Source organism: Chiloscyllium punctatum, chromosome 41, assembly GCF_047496795.1.
Source record: "Chiloscyllium punctatum isolate Juve2018m chromosome 41, sChiPun1.3, whole genome shotgun sequence".
Classification (NCBI taxonomy): Eukaryota; Metazoa; Chordata; class Chondrichthyes; order Orectolobiformes; family Hemiscylliidae; genus Chiloscyllium; species Chiloscyllium punctatum.
This window is the reverse complement of record NC_092779.1, coordinates 25364609-25378093: the sequence shown is the minus strand read 5'-3', so window position 1 is coordinate 25378093 and position 13485 is coordinate 25364609. Positions and strand designations below refer to the sequence as shown.

Below are 13485 nucleotides of genomic sequence, written 5' to 3'. Positions count from 1 at the left end.
CCTTCTTCACTATCCTATATATCTGTGACTCCACTTTCAAGTAATTATGAATCTGCACTCCAAGGTCTCTTTGTTCAGCAACACTCACCAGGATTTTACCATTAAGTGTGTAAGTCCTGCTCAGATTTGCCTTTCCAAAATGCAGCACCTCACATTCATCTACATATAACTGCACTTGCCACTCATCGGTCCATTGGCCCATCTGATCAAGGTCCTGTTGCACTTTGAGGTAACCTTCTTTGCTGTCCATTACACCTCCATCTGTAAACGTACTAACCATATCTCCCATGTGATGACACCAAAATTGGAGGTGTAGTGGACAGCAAAGAGGGTTACCTCAGATTACAACAGGATCTGGACCAGATGGGCCAATGGGCTGAGAAGTGGCAGATGGAGTTTAATTCAAATAAATGCGAGGTTATGCATGTTGGGAAAGCAAGTCTTAGCAGCACTTATACACTTAATGGTAAGGTCGTAGGGAGTGTTGCTGAACAAAGAGACCTTGGAGTGCAGGTTCATAGCTCCTTGAAAATGGAGTCGCAGGTAGATAGGATTGTGAAGAAGGCGTTTGGTATGCTTTCCTTTATTGGTCAGAGTATTGAGTACAGAGTTGGGAGGTCATGTTGCGGCTGTACAGGACATTTCCTATCGGAAAGATGTTGTGAAACTTGAAAGGGTTCAGAAAAGATTTACAAGGATGTTGCCAGGGTTGGAGGATCTGAGCTACATGGAGAGGCTGAACAGGCTGGGGCTGTTTTCCCTGGAGCCCGGAGGCTGAGGGGTAACCTTATAGAGGTTTACAAAATTATGAGGGGCATGGATAGGATAAATAGGCAAAGTCTTTTCCCTGGGGTCGGGGAGTCCAGAACTAGAGGGCATAGGTTTAGGGTGAGAGGGGAAAGATATAAAAGAGACCTATGGGGCAACTTTTTTCACGCAGAGGGTGGTGTGTGCTTGGAATGAGCTGCCAGAGGATGTGGTGAGGCTGGTACAATTGCAACATTTAAGAGGCATTTGGATGGGTATATGAATAGGAAGGGTTTGGAGGGCTATGGGCTGGGTGCTGGCAGGTGGGACTAGATTGGGTTGGGATATCTGGTCGGCATGGACGGGTTGGACCGAAAGGTCTGTTTCCATGCTGTACATCTCTATGACTCTATGTTCACATCCAAATCATTAATGTAAATAACAAAAAGCAACGGATCACATGGGAGGGTTTAAATTAGTCAGGCATGGGGTTGGGACCCTAAACAGTTGTGAGACAAAACAGAAGGTTGAGGCTGGTACAGTAGCAAATGAGAGCAAGCAAAGTAGACAAGGCAGGCAAAAACAGCAGGAAACGAGGGAAAACCAATGAATGACCTGTAGGTAATGCAGATGAACTTAAGGCACAGATGGGTATATGGGACTGGGATATCATAGCTATTACAGAAACATGGCTGAGGGAGATACAGGACTGGCAGTTCAATGTTCCAGGGTACAGGGAAGGATTGAAGGGGCAGCAAGAGAGGAGGGGAGCGGCGTTTCTGATAAGGGAGAACATAACAGCACTACTAAGAAAGAATATTCCTGGGGATCATCCAATCAGGCTATATGGGGGGGGGATATTGAGAAATAAGAAGGTGATCACTTTGATGGAATATACTGTAGGTTCTCAATAGTCAGTGGGAAATTGAGGAGCAAACATATAAGGAGAATAATAGGGTTGTAATAGTAAGGGATTTTAACTTTTCAAATATAGACTGGGATAGTCATAGTGTTAAAGGCTTGGATGAGTGGAATTTGTTAAATGTTTTCAGGAACAATATGTGGATGATTCTACTACAGAAGGGGCAAAACTTGACCTCTTGGGAAATAAGGCAGGACAAGTAACTGAGGTGTCAGTGGGAGAACACTCTGGGACCAGTGACCATAATTCTATTGGTTTCAAAATAGTTATGGAAAAGGACATGTCTGGTCCAAAAGTTAAACTTCTAAACTGGGGCAAGGACAATATGATGGTATCATTTAGGAACTTGCAACATTGATTGGGGAAGGCGCATCTGATAAGTGTGAGGTTTTAAAAAATGAGATAATGAGTGTTCAGGACCAGCATGTTCCTGTTAGTGTGAAGAGCAAGTTTTGCAGGAATAGGGAACACTGAATGACGAGAAACATTGAGGCTCTAGTCAAGAAAAATAAGGAAGCATTCATCAGGTATTGGCAGCTGGGATCAACTGAATCTTTTGAGGAGTGTAGACAGTGTAGGAGTACACGTAAGAGGGAAACCAGGATGGCACCAAGGGGACATGAGATAGCTTTGCCCAGACAAGGTAAAGCAAACTGCAAAGAGATTCTACAAGCAGACTAAGGCCAAAAGAGTAATGAAGGAGAGAATATGGCCTCACAAAGGTCAATGAGTTTGTCTATGTGTGGAGTCACAGGAGATAGAGGAGACCCTAAATGAATATTTCTCATCAGTATTTACCATGGAGAAAGAAATGGAAGCTAGAGAACACGGGAGATGTAAATAATTACATCTTGAAAACAGTCTACATTAAGGAAGAGGTGATACTGGAGATCTTAAAACACAAAGGCCGATAAATCCCTGGACTTGATCAAATAGTATCCCAGGACACGATTTGGAGATGCCGGTGTTGGACAGGGGTACAAAGTTAAAAATCACACAACACCAGGTTATAGTCCAACAGATTTAATCGGGAACACTAGCTTTCGGAGCGCAGCTCCTTCATCAGGTGGTGATCAACCTGGTGTTGTGTGATTTTTAACTTCATCCCAGGATATTGTGGGAAACTAGGGAAGAAATTGTGGGGGGCCTAGTGGACATATTTGTATCATCAAAAGCCACTGGTGAGGCACTGGAAGCCTGGTAGATGGATAATGTGCCATTATTTAAGAAAGGTTGCAAGGAAAAACCATGGAATTACAGACTGGTGAGCCTAACAACAATGGTGGGTAAGTTGTTGGAGGGGATTCTGAGAGACCGGGATCTTCATGCATTTGGAAAGGAAAGGTCTGATTGGAATAGTCAGCAAGGCTTCACGCATAGAATCATAGATTCCTTACAGTGTAGAAACAAGCCATTTGACCCAACAAGTCCACATCAACCATCCAAAGAGTAACCCACCTAGACCCTTTTCCCCTGACTAATGCGCCAAACTTACACATCCCTGAACACTGAGCAATTTAGCATGGCCAATTCACCTCACCTGAACGTCTTTAGACTATGGAAGGAAACTGAAGCACCCAGAGGAAACCCATGCAGACACGAGGAGATGTACAGTCGCCCGAGGTTGGAATCGAACCCGGGTCCCTGGCTCTGTGAGGCAGCAGTGCTAACCACTGAGCCACCATGCTGCCCAATGAAAAATGGGAAATCATCTCTCTCAAATTTGTTTGTTGAAGAGGTAGCAAAGAGGATAGATGACAGCAGTGCAGTAGATGTTGTCTACATGGGCTTTGGCAAGGCATTCGACAAGGTAGACTGGTTAAGTAAGGGATCCAGGGACAGATAGCCAATCGATACAGAATTGGCTTGACAGAAGAAGATAAAGGGTTATGGTAGAAGGTTGTTTCTCAGTTTGGAGGCCTGTAATCAGCAGTGTACCGCAAAGATCAGTGCTGGGTCCACTGTTGTTCGTCATCTGTCTAAATGATTTGGTTGAGAATATACGGGTCCTGGTTAGTAAGTTTGTAGATGACACCAAAATTGGTGGTATAGTGGACAGAGAAGAAAGTTAACTAAGAGTACAGTGGGATATTGATCAACTGGGTCAGTGATCTGATGTTCATTTCAGATAAAAGCAAGATGTTGCATTTTGGTAAGACAAACCAGGGCAGGACTTACATAGCTAATGGTAGGCCTCTGGGGAGTACTCTCAAACAGAGAGACTTAGGGATGTAGGTACATAGCTCCTGGAAAGTAGCGTCACAGGTAGACAGGCTGGTGAAGAAGGTGTTTGTCACTCTTGTCTTCATGGGTCACAGCAATGAATACAGGAGTTGGGATGTCATCTTACAGCTGTACAAGACATTGGTACAGCCACATTTGGAGTACTGTTACAATTCTGGTCACCCTGCTATAGGAAGGATGTTAATAAACTGGAAAGCTTGAAAAAAAAAGATTTACAAGGATGGTACTGAGACTGGAAGGCTTGAATTATAAGGAGAGGCTGGATAGGCTGGGACTTTCTTTCCCCTGAACAGGATGAGGCTAAGGGGTCTATAAAATCATGAGCGGCACAGATGAGATGAATAGCCAAAGTCTTTTCCCCAGGGTATGGGAGTCCAAAACAAGAGGACATAGGTTTAAGGTGAGAGGGGACAAGATTTAAAAGGGACCTGAGGGGCAACTTTACCACAAAGGTGGCGGGTAAATGGAACGAGCTGCCAGAGGAAGGGGTAGAGGCCGGTATAATTACAACATTTAAAAGACATTTGAACAGGTACATGGATAGGAAAAATTTAGAGGAGCATGGGCCAAATGTAGGCAAATAGGAGTAGTTCAGTTTAGGAAATCTGGTTGGCATGGAGGAGTTGGGCTGAAGGGCCTATCTCCATGTTGTATACCTGTACGACTCTATAACCTATGCAATCCCTCTGCATCATGCTTGCCTGTCTCCATATAGTAGATTAGACCTTATTTTGCTCCTGGATAAAAGACAGGAGATAAAACATTTAAACTCCCTCCAAGGCTTGAGGCAGATGCTCATTAAGAGGATTCCTTCCACACCTCAAGGAGGGGAGGGGAGTACTGGTCACTGAAGAGAAAGAGAAAATTGGATGATGCACTGATGTCAAAGGACATAGTGAAGAGTGGGAAAGTTAATGCAGAGATGATGTCGCAAAAGGCGAACCATCCTGTTATGCAAATTTCCCCAGAGTAAAGGATGCAATCTGATGCTCATTTGTGGAAAAGATTTGCAAATGGTCACTACACTTTAGAACATGAACAGGATTATGTTTGCAAATGAATGCCCTGCTATTACCTGTGGCTTTCCTGGAGCTTGTCAACCAGTTCCTGGATTTTGGTGTAATACTGGGCCTTCTGCTTCAGATTGTCAATCTCACATTGCAACTTCTGGTTGTGGTTCTGGAGCTCTAAATATACAAAAACAGAAATTATACATTACATTTTAATGCCTCATGTCAAACATGCCACTTTCATTGCTGCAGCTCTGGATTATGGGAAGTTCTGGACTTCAGCTCAAAGCTGACTGGCTCAAGAATAAGAGTCTCATCGATTGACCACAGAAATAGCCAGAATCGTCAAAGATCAGGAACATTTAACGATCACAAATGACTCTGCTGCTAGTTACAGACCTCTGATAAAGCCACTAGAGATCACCTGAATTCTCTACATAGCAGAAAAAAGTTAACTAATCCCTGCAAACTTGTGTTAATATATTTGTTACATTTAAATTCCTTTCCTAATCTTTTGGCGCAGCAAGGTCAAGGTTTAGGCACTGTGTAGACTGTAAACTGGTTAGTTTTTAATCATAAAACAAGCGTTCACTTTCAAAATATTTCACAAAGTCTACACACTCAAAGCATGCTAATTTAGTGAATTCACAAAACGTTCATACACAGAACTCACCTTCAACTTGTTGGTTTTTGGAACTGGATGTATTAAGTGCTTTTTGTTCAAGTTTTATCAGGTGATTCTGCAAATGATTTTTCTCATCCAAAGTTTGACCTAAACAATCCTTCATTATTTCCTATTAAAGCAAAGCCAGAGCAAATTGGAACACATGAAAAAGTTTGTGACATGGATAAAAAAACAACCAACAAACATTTACTTTTGCAACAATGCTCCAGAATTTTATCAAATTGTATTCACCAGTAGTTAGTTGCTGATCATGTTTCACACAGTGCAGTTTAAGAGGCAGAACATTCATCATTTATGACACCATCACACTGCTCAGTCTACCACATAAAAGTTTTAAACATTTGCCAATCTTAAACTATGGTTCTGTCCTATCATTTTTCGACCAAGGTTAATCCTATTTTTTGTTTGTTGTCTTGATGTTGTCTTTACACTCTTACAAGTTTTTTAAAAATTTCATTCAGAGATCTCAGCATTCCAAGAAATGTATTGTTACACTTCTTCTGCCAATAATACCCCCAATGTTTTTCTACATATGCCCAGGCATATGTTCCAGCTTCCTAAAGATAGCATCAGCTGCTCCAAGGAACACAGTGCTATCATTGTGCCATGATGTTGTTGGTAAGGCTGCAACACTTGTTTACAATTATATAACGCCTTTAGCATTCTAAACCATGCAAAATGCCTTATAGGATTTTAATCAGATGGAAATTGACAAAGAAGGAAATAATAGAAGGTGACTTTTATTGAGGTAGGAGAGTAAAATAGATTTGAGGATAGATTTCCAGATCGTATGATCCAGTCAGTTGAAAGCAACAACCACCAGTGGTGAAACAAAGGGATTGGGAGATATATCAAGATTAGGGTGATGCTGGAAAAGCACAGGTCAGCAGCATCCAAGGAGCAGGAAAATCGACATTTCAGGCAAAAGCCTTTCATCAGGAATGATGAAGCACATTCCTGCTGTGCTTTTCCAGCAACACTCTAATCTTGACTCTAGTCTGCAGTCACCACCACTTCCGCCCCACCAGCGCCACTCACCTGCATTCTGCTGACACGCCCCCCACAGACCCCACTGTCACTATCCCCACACCCCAGAACCCCGAGGGCAACATTACCCCAGCTCATGCCTCCACCCCCATTCGCCCCACCATCACACCCACTCCAGGTACTGGCTCCGACCCCACTCCCAGCTCCACACCCACACCAGATCCCAGCTCCCGGCCCTGCCGAGTTTTCACCATCCCTCCAGACCTCCCACTCACTGAGGACGAACGATCAGTCCTCAGCAAAGGACTCACCTTCATCCCCCTCCGTCCAGGCATCAATGAATTTAATACACGACGTGACATCGAACAATTCTTCCGTCGCCTCCGCCTCCGAGCTTACTTTCACAATGAGGACACCCGCCCACCTTCCGAGGACCCCTACGCCAACCTCCAACACACTGCATCCACCTGGACACCCCGCGCTGGCCTATTACCTGCCCTCGACCTCTTCATTTCCAACTGCCGCCGGGACATTAACCGCCTCAACCTGTCGACCCCCCTCCCCCACTCCAATCTCTCACCCTCACAACGTGCAGCCCTCCAATCCCTCTGCTCTAATCCCAACCTCACCATTAAGCCAGCGGATAAAGGGGGCGCAGTGGTAGTCTGGCGCACTGACCTCTACACCGCTGAAGCCAAATGCCAACTCGAGGATACCTCTTCCTACTGCTCCCTCGACCATGACCCCACCCCCCATCACCAAACCATCATCTCCCAGACCATACAGAACCTCTTCACCTCAGGAGATCTCCCACCCACAGCTTCCAACCTCATAGTCCAGGAACCCCGCACTGCCCAGTTCTACCTCCTTCCCAAGATCCACAAGCCTGACCACCCTGGCCGACCCATGGTCTCAGCATGCTCCTGCCCCACTGAACTCATCTCTACCTACCTTGACACTGTCCTGTACCCCCTAGTCCAGGAACTCCCCACATACGTTCGAGACACCACCCACGACCTCCACCTCCTCCAAGACTTCCGTTTCCCCGGCCCCCAAAGCCTCATCTTCACCATGGATATCCAATCCCTCTACACCTCCATCCGCCATGACCAGGGCCTCCAAGCCCTCCGTTTTTTCCTCTCCATACGTCCCCAACAGTACCCTTCCACCGACACTCTCATTCATTTGGCCGAACTGGTCCTCACCCTTAACAATTTCTCCTTTGAATCCTCCCACTTCCTCCAGACCAAAGGCGTAGCCATGGGCACACGTATGGGCCCCAGCTATGCCTGTCTCTTTGTTGGCTATGTAGAACAGTTGATCTTCCGTAGTTACACCGGCACCACTCCCCACCTCTTCCTCCGTTACATTGATGACTGCACTGGTGCCACCTCATGCTCCCGCGAGGAGGTTGAGCAATTCATCAACTTCACCAACACATTCCACCCTGACCTTAAATTTACCTGGACCATCTCTGACACCTCGCTCCCCTTCCTGGACCTCTCCATCTCCATTAGTGACGACCGACTTGACACTGACATTTTTTACAAACTAACCGACTCCCATAGCTACCTGGATTATACCTCTTCCCACCCTATCTCTTGCAAAAATGCCATCCCGTATTCCCAATTTCTCCGCCTCCGCCATATCTGCTCCCAGGAGGACCAGTTCCACCATAGAACACACCAGATGGCCTCCTTCTTTAGAGACCGCAATTTCCCTTCCCACGTGGTTAAAGATGCCCTCCAACGCATCTCGTCCACATCCCGCACCTCCGCCCTCAGACCCCACCCCTCCAACCGTAACAAGGACAGAACGCCCCTGGTGCTCACCTTCCACCCTACAAACCTTCGCATCAACCAAATCATCCGCCGACATTTCCGCCACCTCCAAAAAGACCCCACCACCAGGGATATATTTCCCTCCCCACCCCTTTCCGCCTTCCGCAAAGACCGTTCCCTCCGTGACTACCTGGTCAGGTCCACACCCCCCTACGACCCACCCTCCCATTCTGGCACTTTCCCCTGCCACCGCAGGAACTGTAAAACCTGTGCCCACACCTCCTCCCTCACCTCTATCCAAGGCCCTAAAGGAGCCTTCCACATCCAAAGTTTCACCTGCACATCCACTAATATCATTTATTGCATCCATTGCTCCTGATGCGGTCTCCTCTACATTGGGGAGACTGGGCGCCTCCTAGCAGAGCGCTTTAGGGAACATCTCCGAGACACCCGCACCAATCAACCAAACCGCCCCGTGGCCCAACATTTCAACTCCCCCTCCCACTCTTCCAGCTCAGCACTGTCTCCTTGACTTGTCCGACCTGCCTATCTCCTTTTCCACCTATCCACTCACCCTCTCCTCCTTGACCTATCACCTTCATCTCCTCCCCCACTCACCCATTGTACTCTATGCTACTCTCTCCCCAACCCCACCCTCCTCTAGCTTATCTCTCCACGCTTCAGGCTCACTGCCTTTATTCCTGATGAAGGGCTTTTGCCCAAAACGTCGATTTCGCTGCTCGTCGGATGCTGCCTGAACTGCTGTGCTCTTCCAGCACCACTAATCCAGTATCTAGTCTGCAGTACCCACTTCTGCCTCTTGGGAGATATATGACAGGCCAGAACTGGAGGAATACAGAGCTCCTGGAGGGTTGTCAGGCTACAGAAGGTTAGTGAGGTATGGAGTACTAAGACTATGGAAAACTTAAACACAAGTATGAGAACTTTAAATACCAATGTGTGGATGGACAGCACAATAGAAGTCAGAGGGTTCGAGGGCGACAAGGGACCAGGACTTAGTCTCAGGTTTTCACTTCTAGACCAGATACACAGGGACAGGATACTTCATGGCCCCTCAAATCTGACCTGTGAAAACGTGGCCCAGAAAGGTAGATCTTGCTCTGGAGTGTGGTGGGTGGTATCCTGGAACGTAGACTGGGTGAATTTGAGGATGCTGGAACACAGAAGAGCAATCAGGACAGCGATGGAAAGTAACGGTGGACGGGGGGAGCAGTGTTGGTTAGTTCAGTTGGCTGACGGCTGGTTTGCAATGCTGAGTGTTGGTTCAATTGCTGCATTGGTTGAGGCCAACATGAAGGTCTCATCTTCTTAACCTTCACTTGAGGTTTAGTGACCCTCATGTTAAACCATCACCAGTTGCCTCCTTTTGATGCGACAGCAGCCCTATGGTACTCTGGGACTTAGGTGAGTTTTACTTTATCTGCTAGTTATAATAAACTCACTCCATGTTAACTCAAGAAAGCCTAGTTAAATTGGCTCCTTTTAAAATATAAGCTCATTTAGGTCTGGCAGAAAGATATCCACAAGGGATCTGCTTTTAAATAAACAGTATTGCAATAAAATGAGATGGTGGGTGAATAAAGAAGGGGAGCCAGTTTATCATTCCCTACCTGGGAACTTAACAATTTGAGGTATCCTGCCTGGAATTGTTAACACACTGGAGAGCCTTCTATAGGGTCTGCGCATAATGTTTGTGATACTGAGAATAAAAGGTTGCAAGTTCAGTTCAAGATCATCTGGCTCCCAGGTTGTGAACAGTCTGGTTTATGCTGAGGCAATAGTTTGGGGTAGGTACAGAATCACTGATGAGGCAAAGTTTTTGTGAAGGCCAAAGATGATGGCTTTGGTTTTCCCAATGCTTAATTTACAAGGAAGTTCCTTTTATCAGCCACGAATTCAGAAGTTTTTTTGGACCTTGATATATCTCACTGGAGATAAATCTTGGAACTATTGGCAATTCTGCTACAGAGATAATTGCTTGCAACACAAAAAGGTTAATACTGACACCAACTGGACATTCTTGTGCAACTTTCTTTTAGGTTGGCTTTCTCTGAATCAAACTCTAAATTGTTCAACTGTTAGTATCATCAATATCTTTGATGCAGCTACATTTGTGAAGCACTAAGGGATTACATTGAGGATAGGTATTATACACAAAGTTCAAATTCCCCTGAATACGAAAAAGTAAGGGTTCATTCAATTGGCATGCTTAAGACGATTAATGAAATTAATGCAATTGATTGAGATCAACTATTTCCTGTTGTGGAGGATTCCAGAGCAAAGGTGTTTAACATTAAAATCAGAGCTAGGCTACTGAAGGGGTTTGACATGAAGTATCTCTCCACACAATGAATAGTGGAAATTTGAAGCATTCTTTCCACTCCCCAAAAAATTGTTACCAAACCAAGATAGATTTAAGTGACAAATCAGCCATGAACTAATAAATTGGAAGAACAAGCTCAACAGGCTGTATAGCTTCTGTCTGATCTCGTGATGTTCTGCAAAATGTACCAACTCAATGCAAATCAAATTCAATAGTTAGAAGAAAATGTGGTCTCAAACCTGAAACATTAATCTCGATTTCTAACAATTACATTGCTGAAGGTCCTGTTGAAACAATTCCTCTTTATGCAATCTGTCTTTCACAGGTGTAGGTTGAATTAATGATTGAACTCTCCCTACCATGTCTCTTTGAGCTTGAGTGAGTTGCACAGATAACTTTTGGAATTCTTCAGTATACTGTTGTTTCTGCTGACAAAGGCAGTTTTCTAAAGTCTCATTTTTCGCTCTTAAATCGTTTATTCCTTCCTGAAGCTTCTTGGTTTCTTCTGGCTGGTTTTCGAGTGCCACTTGCTCGTGAATGCCACACATCATTTTTCTTGCTTGTTCTATTTAAACAATAATATGAATGTCAGCAGCAAAACATACTACTTTAGCACTCTGTTTTCATACAGCAGGGAGCATAAAGTGAATGTACAATTTACGCTGCTTATTCTATATAACAGTAAAGAGTTTCGAACAAACAGGACAATTAAAAACCTCCATGTAAAATGTCTTGCTGGAAATCAGAAGCACTTGTGTTCAAAGCAGTATGACTCTAGAAAGATGATCCTATTGGAAAAGGGAAATCAGATTGTTGATTTAGATTGCGAGGGCAATATTAAATAACTCTTAAGATGTTTTGAAGCATACAGGAGGTAAGAAAGAAGTGAGAGATGATTAAGGAAAAAGAAGAGGAGAAGGCGTTCCAAATGCTCTGATGATGCTACTTGATAGAGCATCAGAACATAGTTTCACAATGAATCTCATAGATTGACATTTCATCCCAACCTGATGTCTGACTCAAAGAAGTCTGATACTGCATAATATTGTGCAAACAACTGCTTCTTAACTGCAAACCTAGTAACTGACATGAAAACTATGACGATAAAGCCACTACATAATTAGTTAGTGATCAATGTCACTGGGTGGGTTTCCTAAGGCAATGCAAAGCCTAAAAGGGAAACTCATCAAAGAGCTGAAAACCAATAAAATACTTTGTTTATTCTTTTTAATCCGTTACATCAACAAGGAAGAGTTTTAATTTACCCTCACTGTGAAAAATGACAAAGACATCGGTTTCATTCCTGGACTATATTCAATACTCCTGAAGATTCTGTTCCAAAAAACATCAATGGTAAGTTGGATTTGCATTGATATAGAGCTATTCATGACTTCTGCAAATGCCAGTGTGCTTCACAGATAGTGAAGAATCTTTGAAACATTGTGATTGAGTTGTGGAATAAATATTAGCCAAAACGCTGGGAAGACCTCCCCTGATCTTCTTCAAAATTGGACCATTGGATCTTTTCCATTCTACTGAGGGCAGATATCTAACCTGAATGATGGCACGTCTGATAGTAAAGCATTCCCTTAAGTACTGCACTCAAGCACCTGGCTATGCTCAAATATCTGGAGTGAAACTGGAGCCCAAAATACTCTGACCAAGAGTTGAGTTGAGTATGCTGATCAGTGAAGTACAACTGACACTGAAGGCAATTGGGGGAAATAGGCTAGCAAACGTCTTATTATTTAACACACATTCATCCTATGAAATATCTGTACATTTATGAAAGAAAACTGCAAAATACTCACTCAGAAATGTTTCATTACAATGAAGAGACTTCGATCCATTCCAATATCTGTCAACAAGATCTAGAAGCTTATTCATGAGATTTGTATTAAAAAAAATTTCAGCAGCTCTTCCACATTCTATAGACACTAAGTCAGTGGACATCGATTGAACTGTCTGTAAAATGGAAATCATACACCAAACAATAGTGAAAAATTCAGTTTTAACTGTTTTCTCACAACCCCACAAAATAATACATCAGCTGATGTCAAATACATTGCAGCATTTGCTCAATCTACCAACTGGCAAAATAAAGTTCAATTCCTTGCAATAATAGTCTGCTTTTATTAAAGGAAGAAAATCATCTTCAAAGCATTTACTGAAAACTTTTAAGTCAATCCATTGCCAGTTATCACTGCCACACTGTGGAAGAACGGTATTGTCCTCAAAGGACAGATTTACTATGCTTACATATTTCTCCCTCATTAAGGAGTTTTCACATAGGACAAACTTGAGCAAGATGGACATGCTAGGGTTGGCAACAGACTGCACTGTGTTGGATGGAGATCAGCGTCCGAGGCCACTGGAGTGGGTTATCATGTTTAGTGCATCCTGTCTACTGGTAGCATATGATTTTGTCCATTCAAATGATCAGGTTTCACAAGGTAGGCTGCTCTGGAAGGTTAATCACATGGAATCTAGAGAGAGCTGGCAAATTGGATACACAATCGGTTTGATGGTCAGACACGGGGGTAATAGTGCAAGGATGCTCGTCAGACTGGAGGGCTGTGACTGGTGGAGTGTCTCAGGGGACGGTGCTGGGTTCATTGCTGTTTGTTATGCTTATCAATGATTTGGATGAGAATGTACAAGACATGATTAGTAAGCCTGCAGATCACACTAAAATAGGCAGTATCGTGGACAGTGAGGAAGGTTATCAGAAATTGCAGCAGAACCTTGTTCAGCTGGGCAAGTGG

The 13485-nt window shown here is 44.0% G+C and overlaps 1 protein-coding gene across 3 annotated transcripts in view; it reads right to left on the bottom strand.

The window, feature by feature from the left end:
- cep72 (centrosomal protein 72) overlaps nucleotides 1–13485 on the bottom strand; it is a 154602-nt gene that overhangs the window by 11544 nt on the left and 129573 nt on the right. For all 3 annotated transcript variants that reach the window (XM_072560567.1, XM_072560570.1, XM_072560571.1), the window contains 4 exons: nucleotides 12532–12685; nucleotides 11080–11285; nucleotides 5597–5717; nucleotides 4989–5100 (listed from right to left, as the gene is read on the bottom strand). In XM_072560567.1, coding sequence (XP_072416668.1) covers nucleotides 4989–5100; nucleotides 5597–5717; nucleotides 11080–11285; nucleotides 12532–12685 — 593 coding nt within the window. The remainder of the gene's footprint in view (nucleotides 1–4988; nucleotides 5101–5596; nucleotides 5718–11079; nucleotides 11286–12531; nucleotides 12686–13485) is intronic.